This window comes from Gopherus evgoodei, chromosome 7 (assembly GCF_007399415.2).
Source record: "Gopherus evgoodei ecotype Sinaloan lineage chromosome 7, rGopEvg1_v1.p, whole genome shotgun sequence".
Classification (NCBI taxonomy): Eukaryota; Metazoa; Chordata; order Testudines; family Testudinidae; genus Gopherus; species Gopherus evgoodei.
This window is the reverse complement of record NC_044328.1, coordinates 6,029,349-6,054,277: the sequence shown is the minus strand read 5'-3', so window position 1 is coordinate 6,054,277 and position 24,929 is coordinate 6,029,349. Positions and strand designations below refer to the sequence as shown.

The window sequence follows — 24,929 nt, the reverse complement described above, 5'->3', positions numbered from 1 at the left end:
GTAGATAAATATTACGGTCAGTAGGTTTCCGGTATAGGTGGTGTTTATGTGACCATCGCTTATTAGCACTATAGTGTCCAGGAAGTGGATCTCTTGTGTGGACTGGTCCAGGCTGAGGTTGATTGTGAGATGGAAATTGTTGAAATCATGATGGAATTCCTCAAGAGTTTCTTTTCCATGGGTCCAGATGATGAAGATGTCCTCAATGTATCGCAAGTAGAATAGGGGTGTTAGGGGAGGAGAGCTGAGGAAGCGTCGTTCTAAGTCAGCCATAAAAATGTTGGCATACTGCGGGGCCACGTGGGTACCCATAGCAGTGCCGCTGACTTGAAGGTATATTGTCCCCAAATGTGAAATAGTTGTGGGACATGCCTGCAGTGCCATAACAAGGGCGAGGCGAGTGAGGCACTCGCCTTAGGCGCGCAAAGCGGAGGGGCACAGCTCTACTGTGGTCGGCAGCGCTTTGGCGGCAGCTTGGCAGCGGGTCCCTGAGTCCCTGTCAGAGGGAGGCAGCAGCGGGTCCCTGTGTCCCTGTCGGAGGGCAGTGGGTCCTTCCCTCCGACAGGGACTCAGGGACCCACCGCCGAATTGCCACCAAAGAGCTTGGTGCCGGCCCTTGCCTCCGGCGCAAAAATTCCTTGTTATGGCTCTGCATGCCTGGGTAGTGCTGAACTTGATGAAGGAGAGGATTGAAGCCCAATATATTAAAATAAGTTTAAACTTACAAAGGAGTGAGTGGACATCTGCTTCCTATTACAAGTTCTCCTTGTTGGACATCTCCAGTTGTGCAAGGCCAGGGTTGTGGGATGGAGCGGAGATCAGAAGCCTAGTTCTAATTGGAATCAGCTGTACATAAAGAAACTGAGAAATGGGACACTTTCCAATAATATGCTAGTATGGTCTCTGGTTCTCATTCTGATGCTGGCTAAATGGTAAAATGCGTGTGTAACATGCTGAAAATGTTATATTGTGATAAAAATCACAGGCCAGATTCTCAACTGGTATAAATTGCTGTTTCTCCGTTGAAGTTAATGGAGCTATACTAATTTACATGAATTGAGGCTCTGGCCCATGTACATATATAATTAAATCCTTAGCTGTATTACTAATAACAGCTGAGAGTATTAAATCTGATTATTAGTAAAGTTGATTCACTTTTGCATTTCACTGTCCCTAGACAGGGAAAACTGCATTGATCAGTTTCACTTTCTGGTTCTGCTGTGCTAGCATAGTACTCTGGCTTTAGATTTGCAGCACTGTAGAGGGACATTTAAATCTGAAAAAAACTTCTTCATTGAATTCAAATAATAATGAAAACTACCCCCCACAGTTTTGTAAACTGCTTCCTAGTGATTGCTTCCTGGAGACCATTTATTTTCTTTTTCCTCTTCTATTAAAGGAGCTTTTGTTGTGGTGGTATTTTTAACAAAGCAAAGAAGAATGAATATTAACAGGAGGCCTGACAGTCTGTGCTAGCGAAACCAGTACAAGAACATCAAACACAGGATTGGGCATAAACTTTTTCCAGACCAGCTAAAAATAATTCAAACTAAAAGTCTATAACCATCTGGATTATAGAAAGGAATGATCATTTTGACTAAGGATGAAAAGTTCCAACACTGAAGTCACAGCATTTGTAGAAGGAACAGGATAAATGGTTTACAACAGCCATTCAGAGTATGGAACAGTGTGTTTACTGTACCCATCACAGTGGAGTCCTGATGGGGGAGGAGAGAAGGAGTTGCATTGAATGCTACCATAATATAAATCCCTCTTGGTGCAAGTGGCTTTTATAAATCCCGGGGAGTCAGATACCCAGTCATTCCTCCTGAAAAACAGCATTTCTCCCAGATGCCTTTCACCATTAATCCACCTTACAAAGTTTGTTTGTAAAAAGGAAAACCTGCAATTGTTCTGTCATATACACATCTTCAGACCTGCTCCTGCTAATGCCCATTTGTAAGAGCATTAGACTGCCCATGTACTCAGTCATTGGACAGTGTCCATTTCTTGTAATCTGCAAAGGGCTGAGTGGTCCTCAACAAAAAAGTCCAATGGGCCTGACTCTCCATTGCCCTAGCAACCATTTGCACTAGTGCCAAATGGCTATAAAGCCACTATCGAAGTGACTTTTAATATTTTTTGTAATGTATTGCATCAACTTGGCACCAGTGCAAATGGTTACGGAAGGGATAGGAATATGGAGTTAAAAGGTTATACAAAGATGCCCAAAATGTAAATCTACCAAGCACACCCTGATAAATGATATTTGTTTACTTCCTGCACTTAACCTAGACACTGTAGTAATCAGTTAGACTTTGATATATAATTGGTTTCTTTTGGTGATTCTTATTCTCTAGCACAGCTTGCAAAAATGTTTAGAATTTTAAAGACTGAAAGGGGTTAGGTTTAAAAATCTGTTTATTTAATAAACTGATATTCATATTTGCTCTTGCTAACAACATTGTTATAAAAAACTTGGGGACTTTCCCCCTCCCATAAGTGGTGCCCCTTCTGTTTGAGTTATATCACTTCCCCCATCAGTTGTCTATTTTTGAAACTCACTTTTTTCCTCAACAAGATAAATACTCCAGTGAGGATTACAAGCAGTAAGTAGAGACAGATGTCACCCAGTATTTAGCATGTCTACGAAGACCCCAAGTCCAGCTAAGAGCGCTACTGTGTTTGACAGATGAACAAGAATTTGGTTCTTCTTTGAATGAAAATTATATATAAACTTTATCCATCCAGTTCCTGAACTAGAATAAATAGCTCCTTGGTGTGGCTCGCAACCAAATGGCTGCAGTTGTATCATACTCTGTGGTTTAGTTTCCTGAGTGAAGCAGTTTTCTTTGCACTTCCTCCATTATGAAGCTGTACAGTGTGCTCTTTTAATAACACCATCCACTTGGTAATATGTCACTAGTTTGGACAACTCTTTTGGAATTGTGCTTTCCAAGACCCGTCTGTTTATACTTCCCTTGGTTTGATTATAACCTCAAGGTCAACAGGAACAATACTTAGAACAAGGAATTTAAAATGCTGTTTATATTTACTCCAGGCCTGGGTTTCTTGTGTGTCTTGCTTCATGCATACACTTGATACTAATGTGCTTGTCTATCAGCTTCCTGGCATAGATTTATGTCCCCCTGTTGAGACAGTAGTGCAGATATAACAACAAGATGACATTAGCCTGACAAGCCAAGTTTCTCTTCCTGAACTTGTCACCAGCTCTAAGCCCAGCCTCAAGCACTGTGTGAAAAGCAAACAGAACTTGACACAAACAATACCATGTGCCATTATATCAGGATACTTTATTACCCCCAGGTGTGCTGTGTCTTCACTCCTCTCGAGCAGAGGATAATTTGTGCATCCCTGCACACCTTGACCTGTTATTGCTTGGATAGGTTTTTTTGAAAGGCATCAGAAGAGAATAACTGGCTACACAAATTCCAGCCTATGGTGCAATTTGAGGCTGGGAGGATGTGATTAAAGCACAGAATTGACAGACTTGGATTCTGTTGCTGGCTCTGCGACAAGCTCCATGTGTGACCTGGGGAAGTCATTGTTTAAACTCTGCCTCTGTTTCCCATGTGTAGAATAGAGATAGTGGCCTAAACTTACAAAAGTGACTGGCAATTTTGGATGCCTCCATTTTTAGGCAGTCAACTTGACATACCCTAAAGGGGCCTGATTTTCATATCCCTGTGTTCTTAGCACTTTTCTGAAATCTGACCTCTTTTTTAATATCTATCAAGTTGAGCACCCTAAAACTGAGGAACCCAAAATCTAGTCACATTGACAACGTAGCCCAGTAATCTTTCCTAGCTCACGTGAAAACTGTGAGGATTAAGAATCTGATCCAAAGCCCAAAGAAGTCAATACCAAAGAAAACTCAATCCCTGCCTATAAGAGCTTAGTCCAGTGGCTAAATGGGATCCTATATAGCCCAATACCAAAAGGTATATGGTCACTGTAGCTGTAATGTTTTGTGGAATAGGCATGGGATGTCTTTGGAGGACAAGAGCTGAAGGGTTTGGACATGCATTGAGACGCTTATTCCAAGCAGTCAGAATGGCATGAAACAAAGCACAGTCTGGAATAGGAGAGAGCCTATAGGAGAGACACCTGGGTGGTGGGTTGGCGGAGGTGAGGCCACAGATACAGGCAAGAGAGGTTTAGGGATTACTTTGAAAGTGAGTGAAGTCTCTTTTTGTGGAAGACCAAAGAAAGGATTGAGGGAAGCAAATGAAAAGGAGCTTTTGGCAGAGGTATCTGAGGTGGACTGGAAGGTCAGGAACAGGGGAGGAGTTTGCAGTAATGAAGAAAATTACCCAAACTATGAATCAAGTCTAAGGATGAAGAGGAAGGGACACATTCTGGGACACTTTATAGAAAAAAGTGGCGGATTCCTTCCTGTTCCTGAGTTCCCCTGTAATTTTCTGTGCCAATGCCCTTCTACCGTCCAGGGGGCCTACTGAGTCCCCTGGAAGGGTGGCTGTCCCAGGGAATACTTCTTGTTGTAGGCCTGTTCAATGTGTGTCAAAGAGGCTTCAATAAGCGGGAACTGTTGCTTTTTTTTCTTTCATTCCAAAGCCTATTTCTGTTTGTTCTATTCTGTCAATCTCTTGGCACATATCCTTAATAATTCTCTTTCAGTATCCATCCAAGCCGAGCCACATGTCAGCTTACACAGAGCATGTTCCTAATTATCTCCCTCTGATGGGATCTCAGCATTACACCAAACTGAATAATTATCACACTCCTTTGGAGATTTTTGTCTCTCTCTTTGATTCCCTGATCATTGCTTTCACATTAAAAATTGATCAGCACCTTGCAAGAGGCAATTACTTTGCTAGCAGTTTCTCCTGTTGTTGAAGGTTTATTCCAGCATCTAGAAGGGCAACATTTCTTCCCTTTTGTGGAGGGGTGGGGGAAGAGTGGGGAGGCTGTGCATTCCTGTGAGAAATCTAATCATTGCCCAATCTCCCTTATTTCAGTCTCAAACCCATCCATCCAAACCTCAGATAAAAAAGCCACTAAGGGCTTGTCTTCACTACCAGGGAGATCGATGCTGCTGCAATCGATGCAGTGAAGACCCTCTAAATTGATGGCAGAGTGCTCTCCAGTTTACCCTGGTATTCCACCTCTCTGAGAAGAGTAAGGGAAGTTGATTGGAGAGTGTCTTCTGTCGACACAGCACAGTGAAGGCACCGCGGTAAGTCGACCTAAGCTACGTCGACTCCAGCTACGTTATTCATGTAGCTGGAGTAGCGTAACTTAGGTCGACTTACCCCGGTAGTGAAGACAAGTCCGTGTTGTGTTTCCTCAGTTGGCCAGAAGGGTCACTGTAAAGAAAAGCAAGTTTCTCTCTACGCCCAAAAAAAGGGACCACATTGTGAACACCTTGCTTCTAGCCGGTAAGGGTGTGAGAGACGGGTCACTGAAACAGTCTGCTTGCATAAAAGGGCGTTGTCTGAAAGAGAGAAGGGATAGGAATGATAGGTTTGGCAGGATGGAAAATGAGGTGCTCCAAGAAAAGAGTAAGTAGTGGTCTTGCCCTTTTTTTCCTATGCAGCCCTTTCTTCTCTTCTACCCCTGTTTACTTTCCCTTCCTTACTTGGTATCCTCCATTTCCTTCCACTCCACTTACTGTTCTTCCGTTCTTTTAGCCCTCCCTACACCCTTACACCCTTACTTGCTCTGCTCTTCCCGACTCTCACTATATTCCCTTCACTCACTACCCACATCTTCCTCTGTAAACCACATCACTTTCTGCATTCTTAGTACAGACCCCTCGATTCCAGGTCTCCTCTTCACTCCACAAGCCCCTGACTTCTGTTTCTTGTTCTTCTTGCTGCCATGTTCTCTCTCCCCAGTACAGCCCTTTGTTTCCAACCCTCTCAAAATTACTCCCCTTAACACACCACCTGTCTTCCCCACAGCTCTCTTCACCTTGTATGCATCTCTTACCCTTTGCTGGTGAATAAGGAAGTGTTATTTACCTTGTCACATAATGCAAGAACCAGGAGTCCCCCAATGAAATTATAGGCAGAAGGTTTCAAACAAATAAAAAGAAGTACTTCCTCACACAATGTACAGTCAACCTGGCGAATTCTTTGTCAGTATATGTTGTGAAGTCCAAAACTATATCAGCATTCAAAAAAGAATTAGATAAGTTCATGGATGATAGGTCCATCAGTGACTATTAGCCACGATGGTCAAGGATGTAACCCCATGCTCCGGGTATCCATACCCTCTGACTGCCAGAAGCTGGAGGTGGACAATGGGATGGATCATTCAGTTCCCTTTAAAGCACGTGGCATTGACCACTGTCCGAAGACTTGATATTGGGCTAGATAGACCATTGGTCTGACCCAGTATGGCTGTTATGTTGCTTCCCTCCTATTGCAAAATCTGTGTTGTCAACTCTTGCGATATTTGTTTGCTTTTTTAAAGACCCAGCTCCTGGAGTCATGTGAATGGGAATCTTAGCTTTTGCAATTTCATGGCTTTTTTTTTTTTTTTGGTAAAAATTTCTCCATGGTTGTAGAGAAAATCTTGAAAAATGACCTGAGTGCCATCCTAAAGGTTAAAAAAATGCAAATAAGAGTTTTTTTATCTTTATAAAATCTCATGATTTTGGGGGGCCTGACTGGTGATTTTTTTGAATGCTTGAGGTTGGCAATATTGCATACCACTCATTACTATTATTATTTGTATTACTATAACACCTGGGACCCTAGGTCAATATGCTAGGCATGGTACAAACAGAGAACAGAAAGATTGTTCCTCCTCAGAAAAGCTTGCATTCTAAGTATAAGACAAGAGAACAGATAGATGGGGGAGCACAAGACAGCAATGAGACAATATTGGTCATTCTGATGGGTAGTGGTCTCAGCACATCAGCAGCTTAACCTCTTCTCCATCCCTTCCATCACTCCCTTTCTCTCCCTCCACAAGTCCGTCTCCCCACCCACCCCACTGCTCCCTCATTCCCTTCATTCTCTGGAAAACTCATAGACTTTAAGGTCAGAAGGGACCATTATGACCATCTAGTCTGACCTTCTGCACAATGCAGGCCGCAGAATCTCACCCATCCACTTCTGTAACAAACCCCTAACCTATATCTGAGTTACTGAAGTCCTCAAATTGTGGTTTGAAGACCTCAAGCTGCAGAGAATCCTCCAGCAAGTGACCCGTGCCCCATGCTGCAGAGGAAGGCAAAAAACCTGCAGGGCCTCTGCCAATCTGCCCTGGAGGAAAATTCCTTCCCGACCCCAAATATGGCTATCAGTTAAACCCTGAGCACGTGAGCAAGACTCACTATTCTCTGTCGTAACTCAGATCCCAACCCATCTAACATCCCATCACAGACCACTGGGCATACTTACCTGCTGATAATCAAAGATCAATTGCCAAAGACTGACTCAGAGAGAAGAGTGTCACCATCCCCCAGATTCAGGATGGAGGTCACCTATGCAAAGCATTGATCAACCCACCCGCCCCTTCCTACATAGCTTGTGAGGTCTGTCCAGATCAGAACCTAAGTATGCGTGTGGCTGCAGATGGAGGAAGGAAGTTAGTCAGTCAATCAGTCTCCCAATCTGCAAGCAGCATAGCAGCTTTGGGGATTGCAGTATTCCAAAGGAAGGAAGAGGAGGCTGTATGTGGCAGCCATTTCAGCAAAGAATTAAGAAGGCAATAGGTGACTTGGTGGTTCTGCTGTCATGCAAGGGGACACATCTGTGATTCCCTTCTGGTCTGAGAATTTGTTTAGATTGCGTATAATAGATATAACTTATGAACTCTTGAGCTAGAGGAACTGGCTTGGCTTTACTGAGAAAGATATCGGTCTAAAAACTCTGGCTGACATACTGGTTCTATTGAAATCAAAGGGAATTTCACCATTGACTTCAGTAGGGCTAGGATTTCACATCTGGTGTGTATATTGTTTGTTCCTTTTTTCCCATCCAGATAGATTCAAAAAGTGAACCCAGCTCCAAACTGATTCACAATGCGTTCAAGGAGGCAATAAAGGTGCTGCAGGAAAAAGGAGTGGTTTTCCAGAAATCAAATAGTCCCGAGGATGTATATCATGTAAGGAACTGAATTGCAATTATGGAGATGTGTAACCAGAGGTCATGAATGTCACATCAGGCAGGAGGCGCTCTGCAATATGATTGATTCACAAAGTCCTAGAGGCCCTTTCAACAGAGTGAGGTGGACCCTGGGAGGGTCTGTTAACATGTTCAGAAGTTTCAGCTCTCTTCATTGCTTTTTCCCCTCTTCGGTATCTTGTCAGTTTATTTGTGTGCATGTTTGAGAGAGCTAGACAGCTGCTGCCTCTTGGTGACCAGCAGCTGCAGTGGACACCCCTTGCAACCCCAGACATTTAGCAGATGTTACCACATAGTGAGACCATCCTGCATGTTCCCAGAGGAGAGGTGCAAAGCAGCACCCTTATGGTCCACAGGCACTAGATCTATCGAGTAAATGCAAAGGGAACCACCTTCTTTGGTCTAACCTAGTTTCTGCTAGGAGTGACTCTCTCCTTACCTAGATGTAGCACCCTGACTCCCTCTCCATTGGGTTTCCAAGTCCCTCTGGGTGACTTCTTTATACCAGTATGTGCCTTATGTTATGGCTTTCAGAGGTGCAGAGGCTGAGTCTCATATTTTTCTCCTTAGAGGAACTATTGAGGCTAGTAAGCTGCATAAAGCTGACTTATGTTAGGATTTAAGCCATTACCTTAAAATCAAAGAAATCTGGATTTTTTTGAGCTCTAGTGCTCATGAGAATGAGAGACTAAGAGCAGGGGCTAAAGCCAACAATAGCCGAGACAGCTGCTATGTAAGTTTTCTACTTGCAGTTGTACCACATACAGCATATACATATTCCTTTCACCTCTGCAACTGCACCTCAGTCCTGACCTGCAATATTGTCTGTTGCTGCAGTGCTGAGCCTCTCCCATGCAGCTCTGCCAATGCACGTTAAACTTGCTGTACCACCAACATTCCAGCGCTCATGTTCCTTCCACAAAATCCAGCTTTGCTTGTGCAAACCTGCTGCATCCCATGCTATTCCAGACCTCAGTCCTCTTTCATTAGGCTGCCTAGTTACATGGTGGCTTTGTGATAGCCAACAAAGGACGGGACCTGTCCAACTCATATCCCCTGTTAGCTGAAGTAGGATTGGAACCCTATGCTCTAGAAATAGCAGACTAGTGCATTTACATGCTGCATTGCTCACCCTCCTTTGGGAATGATTATGTCCTGTCTTTCACCTAATTGTTATTAATATTGTTTATAAAAAGAATAACTTGAAGCTAGACCTGACTATTTTTGTATATAACACAAATGCAAAGGTGCAGTCATGGTAAAGTTAGGCTAGCATGTACCTTCATAGTTCACATGTTGCAGAACAGACTGCTGTGAATCAGCAATTTCTCTTGCATCTTCTAGGTGACTGACCAGGATAAGGAGTTACACAACGTGACCCTTCATGTTGTCAAAGCAGATTGTCGAAAACCCAAGCGTAAGTAGTTGTGTGGTCTGGTCTCTGAGCCAGTGCTGAACCGTCATAGACAACAGTATCTCCTCCTGCCACTCAGTTAGAATAGCCCTTTGCCTTTGTTCCTGAACTCAAGTCCGTCTGATCCTCCCTCTCTTCTTTATGCAGCCAAAAACCTGGTGCAGGGCAGGCCTAGAGTTGTCTTGAGCATGGGAACTGGTGACAAAGCTAAGCAGGGAGAAAGCACCTTAATTCTGAAATGAGCAGCCACTGTGAATGCTGGAGACTTAGGCCTGGTCTACACTACGCGTTTAAACTGAATTTAGCAGCGTTAAACTGATTTAATCTTGCACCTGTGCACACAACGAGGAGTAGCGCTGAAATCGGTATTGCCATGTCGGATTAGGGTTAGTATGGCTGCAAATCGACGGTATTGGGCTCCGGGCGGTATCCCACAGTGCACCACTGTGATCGCTCTGGAAAGCAATCTGAACTTGGATGCACTGGCCAGGTAGACAGGAAAAGCCCCGTGAACTTTTGAATTTCATTTCCTGTTTGGCCAGCGTGGAGATCTGATGAGCACGGGTGGCGATGCAGTCCCAAATCCAAAAAGAGCTCCAGCATGGACCATACGGGAGATACTGGATCTGATCGCTGTATGGGGAGACAAATCTGTTCTATCAGAGCTCCGTTACAGAAGAAGAAATGACAAAAGCATTTGAAAAAAATCTCCAGGCTAAGATACAGAGTCCACAGCACAGTGCTGTGTGACAAGCATAACGGAAAGCCAAAGAATCAAATGGACGCTCATGGAGGGAGGGAGGGGGTACCGAGAACTCCAGCTATCCCGCAGTCTCCGAAAAGCATTTACATTCTTGGCTGAGCTCCCAATGCCTGTAGGGTCAAACAGATTGACCAGGGTGGTTCAGGGTACATGTCGTCAATTTACGCCTCCCCTCCCCACGTGAAAGAAAAGGGGAAAAAAATCGTTTGTTGACTTTTTTCAATGTCACCGTATGTCTACTGCGTGCTGCTAGTAGACGCAGTGCTGCGGCACTGAACAGTAGCATCCTCTCCCCTCCCTTCCCCGGTGGCAGATGGTACAGTGCAGAAGGACTGGTAGCCGTCCTCGTCATCATCCCGTGAGTGTTCCTGGCTGGCCTCAGGTGAGGTCGGCCGGGGGCACCTGGGTAAAAATAGGAATGACTCCCGGTCATTCCCGGCAGATGGTACAGAACGGCTGGTAGTCGTCTTCATCATAGCAACTGGGGACTGAGCTCCATCAGCCCCCCTCCCCTTTCATGTGTAAAGAAAAGATTCTGTACTGCCTGGACTATCATAGCAGCGGGATGCTGGGCTCCTCTCCCCGCCACCGTTTAATGTCCTGCCTGGACTATCATAGCAGCTGGAGGCTGCCTCCCCCTCATTTTATCTCGCTAAAAAGTCAGTGTTTCTTGTTCCTGGATTCTTTATTACTTCATCACACAAATGGAGGGACCCTGCCACGGTAGCCCAGGAAGTTTGGGGGAGGAGGGAAGCAATGGGTGGGGTTGTTGCATGGGCACCCCCTAGAATGACATGCAGCTCATCATTTCTGCGGGATATGGCACGGAGCTGCTATGTTCTCTGGTACACTGGTTCTCTAGTACACTTGCCCCATATTCTAGGCAGGACTGACTCTATTTTTAGATACAACATAAAAGAGGGAATGACTCGGGGAGTCATTCTCATTTTTGTCTTTGCGCCCCTGGCCGACCTCAGTGTGGCCAGCCAGGAGCACCCATGACAGCAGCAGGCGGTACAGAACGACTGATAACCATCTCTGCTACCTTGCAAAGGCAAATGAATGCTGCTGTGTAGCGCTGTAGTACCGCCTCTGTCAGCGGCATCCAGTATACATACGGTGACAGTGACAAAAGGCAAAACGGGCTCCATGGTTGCCATGCTATGGCAGCTGCCAGGGCAATCCAGGGAAAATGGGCGCAAAATGATTGTCTGCCGTTGCTTTCACGGAGGAAGGAATGAGTGATGACATTTACCCAGAATCGCCCGCGAAACTGTTTTTGCACCATCATGCACTGGAATCTCAACCCAGAATTCCAATGGGCGGGGGAGACTGCGGGAACTATGGGATAGCTACAGGATAGCTACCCACAGTGCAACACTCCAGAAATCAACGCTAGCCTCGGTACATGGATGCACACCACCTAATTAATGTGCTTAGTGTGGCCGCATGCACTCGATTTTATACAGTCTGTTTTACAAAACCGGTTTATGTAAAATCAGAATCATCCCGTAGTGTAGACATATCTTTGGATCTGAATCCGGGGCGGATTTAGGTTTCAGAAGGAATAGAGTTAAATGGGGCTAGGTCAGCCCCTAGTGGTTGGTAGCTTTACACTGCTGAATAAATAGACATATTTGACAGCTGTGTCAGTATGGGAGGTGTCAGAAAAGGGATAGTGTGGACTGAGCTGCCTTCTCTAACTAGTAAATTTTTAGGAAATTTTTAGGTGAAATTGATCCCTATGCCACGGGCCCACGCCTCATTTAAGGCCATAGGGTGAAATCCAGACTCCACTAAAGTCAATGGAAAAACTCCTTTTGACTACAGTGGAGCCAGGATTTCATCCGTAGACCATAGGCTTTAAGTGATGGACAGACTATGTGTGGTCCTTGTGCATAGGGGTCAATTTCACCCTAATAAATTAATTTCTTAGCAGACCATGTGCCTTTAAAATTGCCCCTTTCTCCCAAATCCAGTGTGTCATTGCCATCGCAATTACTTGTTTCGCTTGAGGTACCGGTCGTAACTATAAATGTACATTTGCTATAGTGCTTTCCCCCCACCCCCATTCCAAAACCCTTGGCAGAATGTGACACATGGGGATCACTCGCTCATCGCTGAAATGCAGCCACTTGTGGACACACTATACAACAGCATGGTATAAACTGCTCAAACACTGTTTGTAGTGTTGTAGACAGGTTGGTCCCAGCATATGAGAGAGACAAGCTAGGTCAGGTAATATCTTTTATTGGACCAACTTCTGTTTGGTGGAAGCTACAAGCTTTCAAGCTACCCAGAGCTCTTTTCACCCCTACCTTGTCTAGCTAGCGCATGTCAGCTGTTCTGTGCCAGCAGCACTAAGCTAGCTTTTCCAGCAGGGAATGAGAAGAATAACTGGGATAACTTGGCATGTTTGAATATAGTTGCCTGATGTACCTGGACACCAACATTAGTGCTGCTAGTAGCGTATCTCTGCTGATGCCTACAAGAAATCTGCTAAGGATGACTAGACAGAAGGACAATTGAAATAGCTGATATTTTTATTTTAAAAAGACTTTCAAATGTGTTGGAACATTATCTCACTGTGCATGTATTGTAGTTCCACTGCCCAGCTACCTTATACTGTCCACCTCCTACCCTCACTGCTTCGGTCTTGCCATGAATTTGAATGTAAACTTTTGAAGGCAAGAACTCTCTTCTGGGGGGTGCGTGTGGGGAGGGAGGGGTGTATGTATGTACTGCACCTAGTGTACTGGAGCCCCAATCCTGATATGAGACTTTGGGTGCTACTGGAATTCATTAATAATTCTGAAAGACACGTTCAAATATTCCATAAATTGTTAGGGACTGTATTTTTCATCTCATCCAGAAGACAGCACCTGTGACAACATAGTGCTCCTAATAGTATCTTGGGGCACTTGGTTTGATATGTATTACTCAGCAGCACCTGCCTCCCCTCCCCATTCCTACACTACTATCTGAACACCTCACAGCACCCCATGAGGCTAGGAGGTATTCTGCCCCATTGAACAGACAGGGAGCCGAGGCACAGAGAGATTAAATGACTTGGTCAGAATCACAGAGTCTGTGGAAGAGCCAGGATCTCCTAAGTCTCATTCCAGTGCCTTAACCACAATGTCATCCTTTCTCTCTCGCATCCAAGGAAGGAGTGACAGCTAGTGAAATACCAACTCTGCTTCATGAAGAACCAGAGTTTCCCTGACAGGTCACTCATCTGCATACTGATGCAGGCTTGATTCTGCTTAGTTTCAGATCTGATGAAATTACAGCTGCAGGATGCTTGTCTCCTGGATTTGAGAAGGAACAAAGACATCTGCTTAATCTGATCAGTGGCTAATTTGATTTTTTTCTTTGACTCAGAATCATGGTAAATTATTTTGTATTGCAAAGGACACAATTTTCAGGTCTGTTTTCTATCACTCTGTTGGCTTTCTGTAGGATTGTTTGTGTAATATGGTCACGGAAAATATAGAATTGTCATGAAATCAACTGGAAAGACTGACGTTCTCTTGGAGATCAAAGCAGAAATAGCTGTGGCCACAAAAAATGGATAAAATACTGTGTGGTCAATGTTGTTGTTTTCTTTAAAGGCGGTACTGTGCACTGTGCTGGCTCTCATATGCCCTCTGGTGGTTTTGGGTAACCAAACAAACCACTTTGAACTGTGGAAACCTACTTTGAGGTGAGATAATTGAAAGGCACTAACTCAACAACTCTTACTAGTTGAAAAAAATTCCCACAGCGTCTTTCAAGAAAGGAAATCTTTGTCTATCCACTCTTTGGTAGCTAATTACAGTTATCTGCTAACTTTTAAGACACTGTGTCAGTCAACCAGTTTGTAAATATGATGTTGATTACTACAGTATAAGCCAACATCCTGAATGAATAAACTCTTATATTATATGAATCCTAGAATATGATTAAATGAGGTTCCCGTTAAGCTATTCTATAATACAATTAAAAGAGAGTTGTGGTCCGGAACAAGTGCAGTTGAAAATGGCCAAGTCCACAACAAACACCCTTTGAGAGGCCAGCTTGGGACTGACAGCATGGCCTAAAGGCAGCTAGAATTGTCATTAGAATTTGTCTCCCACGAAAACTCATGCTCCAAAACGTTTGTTAGTCTATAAGGTGCCACAGGATTCTTTGCTGCTTTTACAGATCCAGACTAACACGGCTACCCCTCTGATACGTAAAATATAGAATTATTCATTCGTTTTGCTGGTGTATAAAATAGGTGTAATGGAACATCATGGCCACAAGGTGTCAGCATTGGGTAAACATTCACTACTGGCTGGGTATATTAGTTTATCTAAATGGCTGGGTTAGAGCTTTAAAACTCAGACCAGTCAAATGTGGACAAGAATTTCCACTGGGTCTCTTCTGAGCCCACGTCCACACTACAGGGTAAAATCGATGTTATTAAAATCGATTTTATAAAGCAGGCTTTATAAAATCGATTTTGCGCGTCCACACTAGGGCTACTTACATCGATGTTGAGCGTCCATGTTCCCTGGCGTCCATGTTTTCCCTGAGCGTTGCACTCTGGGTACCTATCCCACAGTTCCTGCACGGGTCCCTGTCCTTTGGAATTATGGGTTACTAGCCCAGTGCATGATGGGATCAAAGTCCCCGTCCTGGGTGGTTCTGGGTACAGCCCCCCCCCTTCCTGTAAACGGCACACAGTCAGTTCGCGCTGTTTTTACTGGCTGCAGTGAGGGAAACGCCATTTTGCAGCAAGCATGGATCCAGGTCTGCTCTTGTCCTTGATCGCGAATGCTGTAAATAATTCACGCATTCTCGTTCTATCACTGCTGACCCATGATGCAGAAATGCAAGAGAGAATGCTTGAATGCGGGGACGACAGCGATGACGAACTGGAGAACGAGTTTTCTGACACCCCGGGCCCCTGCACGTTGGAGCTCCTGACGGTTATGGGTGAGGTTCTACCCGTTCCGCGCCACTTTTGGGCACGGGAAACAAGCACTGACTGGTGGGACCGCATAGTCCTGCAGGTGTGGGACGATTCGCAGTGGCTGCGGAACTTTCGCATGCGTAAGAGCACTTTCTTTGAACTTTGTGACTCGCTTTCTCCTGTCCTGAAGCGGCATAACACCAGGATGAGACCAGCCCTCACAGTGGAAAAGCGAGTGGCAATAGCCATATGGAAGCTTGCAACGCCAGACAGCTACCGGTCAGTCGGGAATCAATTTGGAATGGGCAAATCTACTGTGGGGGCTGCTGTGCTGGAAGTATCCAAAGCAATCATTAAGCTGCTGCTTCGAAAGGTTGTGACTCTGGGAAACGTGCAGGCCATTGTGGATGGCTTTGCTGCAATGGGATTCCCTAACTGTGGGGGGGCCATAGATGGAACCCACATCCCTATTTTGGCACCGGAACACCAGGGTGCCCAGTACATTAACCGCAAGGGGTACTTTTCGATGGTTCTGCAAGCCCTGGTGGATCACAAGGGACGTTTCACCAACATCCACGTGGGATGGCCAGGAAGGGTTCACGACGCACGTGTCTTCAGGAGCACTACACTGTTTAAACGGCTGCAGCAAGGGACCTACTTCCCTGATCAGAGAATAACAGTTGGAGATGTCCAAATGCCTATAGTTATCCTTGGGGACCCAGCCTACCCCTTGATGCCCTGGCTAATGAAGCCATACACAGGCAGCCTTGACAGTGCTCAGGAGTTGTTTAATTACAGGCTGAGCAAGTGCAGAATGGTGGTAGAATGTGCATTTGGCAGGCTTAAGGCGAGATGGCGAACGCTTCTCACTCGCTCAGATCTTAGCCAAACCAATATCCCCTTTGTCATTGCTGCTTGCTGTGTGCTCCACAATCTCTGTGAGAGCAAGGGGGAGGCCTTTATAGCGGGGTGGGAGACTGAGGTAAACCACCTGGCCGCTGATTATGCGCAGCCGGACACCAGGGCAATTAGAAGATCTCACCAGGATGCTGTGCGCATCAGAGAAGCACTGAAAAGTAGCTTCCTCATGGGCCAGGGTACAGTTTGACTGCTGATTTTCCTTTCAATTGATTGCTGCCCTCCCCGTCTATGCGGTGTTGCTGCTGCAAGATACTTTGCCTGCAGCATTCCTCAATTGCTTGCTTAGTTTACTTGCGAGAGCTGTCCATTGGAAAACATATAATTCTGTATTTCCCAATTATTACCTACCTCCACCATTAGCTGCTTCCGTCTGCTGCTAGGCACAGGACCTGCAACCTTCCGTAACTGCTTTTTTATTGAAAATAAAGTTATTACTATGTGTTACAAGAATTGTGTTCTTTATTTAAAAACAGATCGTTTCATCAATCAAGCATCATGCTTGTTGTTACAATACTGTGCTTGAAATTTCATAACTCAGCGTTCTATGGGGGACGGAGCGAGGGAGGTTTGGAGGAAGGGGGAGGGAGGTTTGAAAGAAGAAAGTGCATCAGAGTAGACAGAACAAGAATTCTCATGGACCAGGGTACGGTATGGCTGCTTTCTTTGTTTTCCCTTTATTACCCATATCCCCAATTGTCAAATCCTGATGCTGATAACTAGCTTCCGTGCAGCTTTCCAAAGCTGCTTGCTTCAGTTCATTACCAAACTACAGTCACACTTCCTTAATAGCATGACCTGAGAGTAAAAATAGGCAAAGGTGCCATGGGAGAAGTTTGGATCATTAGAGGAGGGAAAAAACAGGACACAAAGGGCTTTTCAATCTAATGAAAGCCTTCTGGTTGGAGTGTCCGCAGCAGTGGAGGGGGCTGGTGTAGAGAGCCTTCCCCCACGCGTTCTTACACGCCTGGTTCTGGAAGGTGTGGGACAGGGTGAGTACTGAGGGAGGTTATACACGGGCTGTAGGGGCATTCTGAAACCACGGAGCTCTTGCAGCATATCACGGAGGATGTCAGTCTGATCACGAAGAAGATCCAGAGTTGCTGCTCGCCAGCGCTGATCTTCCTGCCACCTGACATCATTTTTGGCGTCCCTCCTGTCTTCGCGTTGGTCCCTCCTGTCTTCGCGTTGACTGGCAGCCTCCCTGTACTTTGCGACCAATTGCTTCCAGTCTCCCTGCTGAGCTCTCTCTGTACGGGTCACTGCCATAATTTCGGTGAACATGTCCTCACGCGTCCTCCTTTTCCTCAATCTTCTTATGATACCCCCCCCACGTGGATGAGAAGCGAGAGGGAGGCTGGAGAAATGTGCAGCTGTGTGTGGGGGGGGGGGTTTGGAAAGAGTGATAAAAGAATCATGAGACACATTTCACACAACCATTCATACAGTCTTTCTCCTCACTGACCTGTGCCTGTTACCGAACCTTGAACATTTTACTTTACCACAAGGTCACCTTAGGATTCCTTTAATACTTATTGCTTGTGGCTGAGGACAGAGAGTTCTGCTCAGACGCAGGTCAGGGAAGCACACAGACCTTGTCCGGAGAAAATGGGAAGTTAATAATGGCTAGTAATCCCTGTAGTAGATTGTACTGGTAATCAAGCTACTGTCCTTCCCTGCTTTGCTCTCGCGTTCCCCGAACAAGCAGGTCTCCTTGCCTGCGGTTTGCTGGGTGGTTCGTGGAACGGGAGAGCAAACCGCGGCGAGGCTGCTCTCCTTCCCTGCTTTGCTCTCGCCTTCCCCGAACAAGCAGGTCTCCTTGCCTGCGGTTTGCTGGTTGGTTCGGGGAACCGGAGAGCAAACCGCGGCGAGGCTGCTCTCCTTCCCTGCTTTGCTCTCGCCTTCCCCGAACAAGCAGGTCTCCTTGCCTGCGGTTTGCTGGTTGGTTCGGGGAACCGGAGAGCAAACCGCGGCGAGGCTGCTCTCCTTCCCTGCTTTGCTCTCGCATTCCCCGAACAAGCAGGTCTCCTTGCCTGCGGTTTGCTGGGTGGTTCGTGGAACGGGAGAGCAAACCGCGGCAAGGCTGCTCTCCTTCCCTGCTTTGCTCTCGCATTCCCCGAACAAGCAGGATGGAGACTTTTCTAAAAACCACCTCAGGGGTCAGTGTTTTAGGAAAGGTAAGAAAAATTACACTCACCAGAGGACGGTCCCTCAGCTTCATTTTCTGGAGTACTGCCTTGAGATGGCTGGCAGGGAACCTCAGTAAGGGTGAGGAAAAGATCCTGGCTGTTTGGGGGGATAAAATGCTCTGTGCTCTCTGCCGGAGCCTCCTCCTCTTGGTCCTCATCATCCTGATCATCGCCATCAAATAAATCTTCCGTAGTTGCAGGAATCACGACGCCCACCTCTGAATCAACAGACAAGGGGGGGTTCGTCGTTGCGCTGTTCCCCAATATTGCGTTAAGCTCGTCGTAGAACCGGCATGTTTTGGGGGCAGAGCCTGACCTGCCCTTTGCTGCTTTGGTCTTCTGATACGCCTGTCTGAGCTCTTTCACTTTCACTCGGCACTGTAACGAGTCCCTGGTATGTCCCCTCTCCCGCATGGCATTAGAAATTTTTTCAAAGGTTTTCTCATTTCTTCTGCTCGAGCGCAGTTCTGAAAGCACCGACTCTTCTCCCCATACAGCTATCAGATCCTGTAACTCCTGTGTGCTCCATGCTGGAGCTCTTTTTTTGGTCCCTTCTGACCTATGAGTCTATGAGTCTATGAGTCTTTTCCTATTTTCAGGAGACTGCATTGTTCTCTCTGCTGCTGAGAGCTCCACGCTGTGCAAGCAGGAAATGGAATTTCAAAGTTCCCGGGGCTTTTCCTGTTTACCTGGCCAGCAGAAGAGTACCTTTACCTGTGTAGAGCGGCCACTAGAGCACTGTGGGATACGTCCCGGAGGCCATTAACTTCGATGGCCGTCCACACTATCATAAAATCGATTTTAAAAAATCTCGTTTTGATGGAGTTCCAAAATCGATTTTAGGGACCCTTAAAATCGATTTTATGCACTCTGTAGTGTGGACGGTTACAGCTTAAAATCGATTTAAAGCTCTTAAAATCGATTTAAAGCTCTAGTCTGGACCTGGCCTGAGTGAGCTGCAGACTGAGAGACTGAATAGCTTGAGAGACTGTAGATGGAGATTTACAACTCAAAGAGTGGTGTCCCAAATTCATTACCATTGTTCGGGCTGTGCCCGCGTGTATCTGAGCTCCTTGCCTTCTCTGGCAGTCTTGTCTAACCGATAACATGTTTTCATGATTATTTGTTAGCCCTAACACTGGCACTTCTCAGTGAAGTTAATGGGAACATTAGCCAATGTCAGGACTGCAAACTCAGTCCCCTGGTCCCCTTCCTTCTAAAGTCCATGACCTCTGCTCTAACCCCTGTGCCCTCCCCTTGTCTAACAGCATTTGTGTACGTGGCTGATCTGTATCTGTGATAGTTGATATGAGGCAACTGGAAACCTGTCCTGGTCTTTTCCATCCTTGCTGCATTTTACCTTTGTTTCCGCAGATGCTGAAAAGGGCTGCCATTTTCTTCACATCTTGTGTTGTGTTCGCCAGAGCTACAGTCCTTATCTAAGTGAAATGGTGATGCATCATGTCCTGAACCTGCTGGAGAGAAACAGTGATATTGTCAGCACCATGGAAGGATACTACATGGCTTTCTGAAAAGAAGAAATAAGATGCAGGACATCTGTTTGTGCATGGTGCAGGCGGAATAAAATTTAACCCAGTAACCACATTGCCAGAAAGAGTAGAAAGGACTCAACGATGACACTGAAAAGCTAAATTGGAGAAGGAAAATGGAATGTTGACTCAGAAATGCTATTGGTTCCATCTGACTCTGATTCCTTGAAAAAATACACACCGCATGCTTTGCTTTAAAGCCCCTGCTGATTTCTGCTACTCCAGGAATTAAAATATACAGGGATCATTACACAGTGAAAGTTGTTGTACAGGACTGATCCCACAGCATCCAAATATCACAGTCTGCTAGGTGCAAGCTACCTGAAGAAGTGAACATTCTGAATACAATCATGGTTCTTCCTGATATGCTTCTCTTTCTCCAACCATAGCACTTCCAAGTGGATCTTTATGTGCATATGCTCTACCAGCCCTATGTTGCTACTAACGAGACCATTGGTTGTAGTAGTAGTCTCAGCTGGAGTCATATTTGGGCTTAAAGAGGGTAGTGTTGTGACCTGTCTCCATGTGAGTGATATGCTTTCTAATACATGTTCTCTTAGTAGATCTGTCTCCCTTTTAAAATGTGTGTTGTAAAGACCAGTGGAAGGCACTTTCTGATACCTTGCATGCACTGTATGTAGCCATCATTTCATCAGTGCCAGCATGATCTTATGCGCATTTCCCCAGTGTGCATGTCCAACCTGAGGGGGGTTTGGGGAGCAGCAGCCAGCTGGGACGTAAAGGTAATATGTCTCCTAAGAGCATACTTACCTCCTCTTACCTCCCCATAAGGAACAATCTAGCCCATTGCTTGTAAAGCGTGTTTGGAGCCTTCCAGATATTAATGCAAGTTCTTGTTGATTAATTTGGACCCAAATTAAGCTCCTGTTCTCACAAATCAGCCATTACTTCATTGTTTTTGTAAATAGCGCTCAACATGACAAATACTGAACCAGGAAACAAAAGTTCATGGAAAAGAGCATGCCAAAACCACGAGACTGGTGCAATTCACTGACTTCCCATCTCCCCTCTTTTCGCTTGCTCTGCATCCTTGCCACAGTTAGGAAGGCCAGTATCACCTCTTTGTGCTTGGATGGGGACTGAAATTTGTGGAATGACATTGAAATAAAGCCAGCATTGACTAAACTAATGGATAAGACATTTGACCAAGAATAATTAAAACTCATATGTATGCCCAGATCAATGCCTATTGCTGCTCAGCGTTTAAACCTACAGGACTGGTTCCTTGAGGCTTGCTCTAACTAATCTGTTCCGTTAATGGAGGACTATGTCTTTAACTTGGAATGAGTAAAAAGGGCTGCTTGCGTCTTTCCTCTGTCTCCCACTTGAAATTGCAATCTCCCCAGAGCTACATTTAGCAGTAAAGCCCTGTAAGGATCAGCACAGCAGAGAAAAATAAACCATATATTTGTACTTGGAGAGCCAACAAGTGGTGTGTGTGTGTCTTGGTTTGGTGTTATATTATGATACGCCTTGTTCTGAAATGTGACTGAAGTGGGATACAGGCAAACAGAAAGGCATGATGAAACATGTGGCATTTGCATTCAGATGTCTATAGAAAAATCAGCTTTAGAGGGTGGAGCCCACACCCTCAGTTCTCTCTCCCCAGATAACCAATCCAAAGTTATGTTTGACTCACTACTTCATCTATTTTCCTGCCTACTGTGGATCTTGACTGCCAATTTCCCAGTTGGCTGTTGCTATTCCTTTCATTATTACTATTTGTTTTTTTTTGCTCTACATTATATACCCTGTCCCCAGACCCCAGCATGTGTCCAGACAGGTGCAGAAAGGATGTATTTATTCAAAAGGAGACTGGATAGGGGGTTAAAAAAGGATCAGAACTGTCCCGGAGACATTCTTATAATAAAAGAAGGCGGGGAGTGGAGTCCAGGTCATGATTCAATCAAGCAGGAAAAAAAATCAGGCTTGATTACAGCTGTTCCACTAAAATAAATCTGTCTGATCTAAGCCCCAAAGGGGGAGGGGCATTTTGTATTTATTTTTTAAAAAAGAACCCCTTCAAATTGATTAGTATCACAGCTGAAAACAAAGGCTGCCCTTGGAAGAATAGAAGGCATAAGGATGTCAGTTCCTGGCTTAGAGTCTGTATCCCCCTTAGCAGTAACTGAATATTTAATAGTCATTTCACCTAGGCTACATCAGGGGTTCTCAGACTTTTGTACTGGTGACCCCTTTCACATAACACACCTCTGAGTGTGACCAGATTAAAAATACTTTTTTTATATATTTAACACCATTATAAATGCTGAAGGCAAAGCGGGATTTGGGGTGGAAGCTGACAGCTCATGACCCCCCCATGTCCTGACCCACAGTTTGAGAACCCCTGGCCTACGTGAAATGAGTTTGCAGAGGAAATGGGGGTAGTTTTTGGGAAGAGTGTGAATGGGGATCCGTAGATTACTCTTTTTAGTGGACAAGTATTAGGCATCACAAATGCTGGTAACTGGCCACCTCTGCCTTAGAGACCTAAGCTGGCAGGTTTGTTTGTTTTTTGTTTTTGTTTTTAAAACCATCCCCTCTGTTAGCAGATGTTAATTCTGCTGGTAAAGGATTAAATGAGTACTGCTGACTTGCTGAAAAATGTGTTGGGCTGTACTTCCTGGGTAAAAGGGAAGTGGGATTGGTTATCTGGGGAGAGAGAACTGAGAGTGTGGGCTGAGCAGCCATTGGGGAGGAATTCTGCAAGCAGCTGAAACTTTGGGGGAAAGATTGGGCTGGGATCTGGTGTTTCAGTATTAGTCTCTTTAAAATAAAATCAAACCCCAGGAGCAGGGTAAGTTTTGATCTAGTCCAACTTGTGTAGTCTGTTTGAAGCAGCGTGGGGAAGCCGCGTACTCACTCACTGCATCTGATGCACATCTTGCAGTAGCCATCCCTGCATTTTGTTATCTGCAGCCTTGATTTCTGCAGGACTTCTTAGGACTATACCTGAAGGTCACCTGAAACTCCAGCTGCTTGTTTCTTGAATATTGTGCACTAGTCTGAACACAGTTGTATTCATGTCTCTGTAATGGCTTCCTCTTCATTTCTCTGTGTGATGCAATATGTTTGTGGTGGGCTTTAAAGTCTCATGACCTGGACTGGAAACTGGTCATTTACAAGTATCTCTTCCCAGGCAGAGCAGGTAGCTTGGAAGCACATGGCATTGGAATCTGTTTGAGAGGTCTGTGTGATGTGGCAGAGCTTTCTAAATGGAAGACCCTGCCACTGGAAATCTCTCCTTGTCAACCAAACTGGCATTCTGTTCACTGGAGGGCAGGGGGAGGCAGGGGCGGCTCCAGGCACCAGCATACCAAGCGTGTGCCTGGGGTGGCAAGCCAGGCGGGCGCTCTGCTGGTCGTTGCGAGAGCGGCAGGCAGGTTGCCTCCGGTGGCGTGCCTGTGGAGAGTCCGCTGGTCCTGCAGCTTTGGCAGACCTCCGCCAAATCCACGGGACCGGAGACCTCCCTCAGGCAAGCTGCCAAAGGCAGCCTGCCTGCCGTGCTTGGGGAGGCAAAATATCTAGCGCCGCCCCTGGGGGGAGGGAGGGGAAAGGTGTGCTCTTAGCTAAGTCAAGGTGAAATCCTAGTGAAGACAAGGCAGGGTGTAGTTTACACCCGAGCTAGTAGGTCAAGTTAAAGATAAAGCACATGGGGGAACCTAAATCTGCCCTGCTATGGGGAAGCCTATTGGTTAACTTGACCTGTTAACACATGTGAAAACGACACCCTGCCTTGTCATCACTAGGATTTCACCTTGAGTTAGTTAAGTTGAGTTTAGAACACGCCCTTTGTTTTCCTAGTAGAGACCAGGCCTCTGAAGCTGAGGCCAGGTCTACACTACAAATTTATATTGGTATAATTACATAACTCGGGGTGTGGAGTATTCACACAGCTGAACGACGTAGTTGTTCTGACCTCACCTCCGGTGTAGGCAGCCTCCTGTCGACATATCTACTGTCTCTTGGGGAGATGGATTAACAACACTGATGGGTGAAGCTCTCCCCTGTTGAATAGTAGCATCTTCACTAAAGTGCTACAGTGGTGCAGCTGCCCTGGTGCCACTGCACCACTGTATGTGCAGACAAGCCCCAAGTTTCATGAACTTCAGGGCGAGATCCATTGGTGCACTGGTTCGAGTTTTGTTTTAGTAACTTGCCCTGCTATAGCACCTTTCATCCAGGAACCTCAATATACTTTACATGCCTTGATAAATGAATCTGCACCACACCCTGTCAAGCAAGGAGATGGTTATCAAAGCCTCATGTTGTCCACAGGAATGGCCCCCTTCTTTCCACCTGATCTCTGCAGTTGTCCAATGTGGCAACATGTACATTCTGTAGCAGCTTTAATGGAGGTTGTTGGGGGGGAGGGGGAGTTGGGGTATTTTTTTAACATGTAAAAGTGAATAATACATTTAGGATAATATCCCTTGTGTATTTATGCATTGGAGAAGGTGGCAATGGGAAGCTGGAGGTTTAGGCAGCTGGGTTGGGATGTAATTGGGGCTTTTCTATGTGGGAAAGTTGTAAAACTTTAATTATACTGGTACAGTTAACGTGTAAATAAACAACCCCCCCAGTGTGGACACAGTTACACCAATATAAAGGGGTCTTAGGCCTGGTCTACACTATGCGTTTAAACCGAATTTAGTAGTGTTAAAACGAATTAACCCTGCACCCATCCACACAACGAAGCCCTTTATATTGATATAAAGGGCTCTTTAAACCGATTTCTGTACTCCACCCTGACGAGGGGAGTAGCGCTGAAGTCGGTATTGCCATGTCAGATTAGGGTTAGTGTGGCTGCCATTCGACGGTATTGGCCTCCGGGTGGTATCCCACAGGGCACCATTGTGACTGCTCTGGAAAGCAATCTGAACTCGGATGCACTGGTCAGGTAGACAGGAAAAGCCCTGCGAACTTTTGAATTTCATTTCCTGTTTGGCCAGCGTGGACGTCTGATGAGCACGGTGGCGATGCAGTCCCAAATCCAAAAAGAGCTTCAGCATGGA

At 45.6% G+C, this 24,929-nt stretch overlaps 1 protein-coding gene across 8 annotated transcripts in view; it reads left to right on the top strand.

Moving 5' to 3' along the window:
- STN1 (STN1 subunit of CST complex) overlaps positions 1-21,543 on the top strand; it is a 71,674-nt gene extending 50,131 nt beyond the window's left edge. For 6 of the 8 annotated variants that reach the window (XM_030571372.1, XM_030571367.1, XM_030571368.1 and 3 more), the window contains 3 exons: positions 7,978-8,100; positions 9,465-9,537; positions 19,718-21,543. In XM_030571372.1, coding sequence (XP_030427232.1) covers positions 7,978-8,100; positions 9,465-9,537; positions 19,718-19,875 — 354 coding nt within the window. In that variant the 3' untranslated portion in view covers positions 19,876-21,543. Of the gene's footprint in view, positions 1-7,977; positions 8,101-9,464; positions 9,538-13,567; positions 14,695-19,717 lie in introns of those variants that run through there. The other 2 variants (XM_030571373.1, XM_030571374.1) reach the window with 2 other exon arrangements.
- Positions 21,544-24,929: the final 3,386 nt, after the last annotated feature.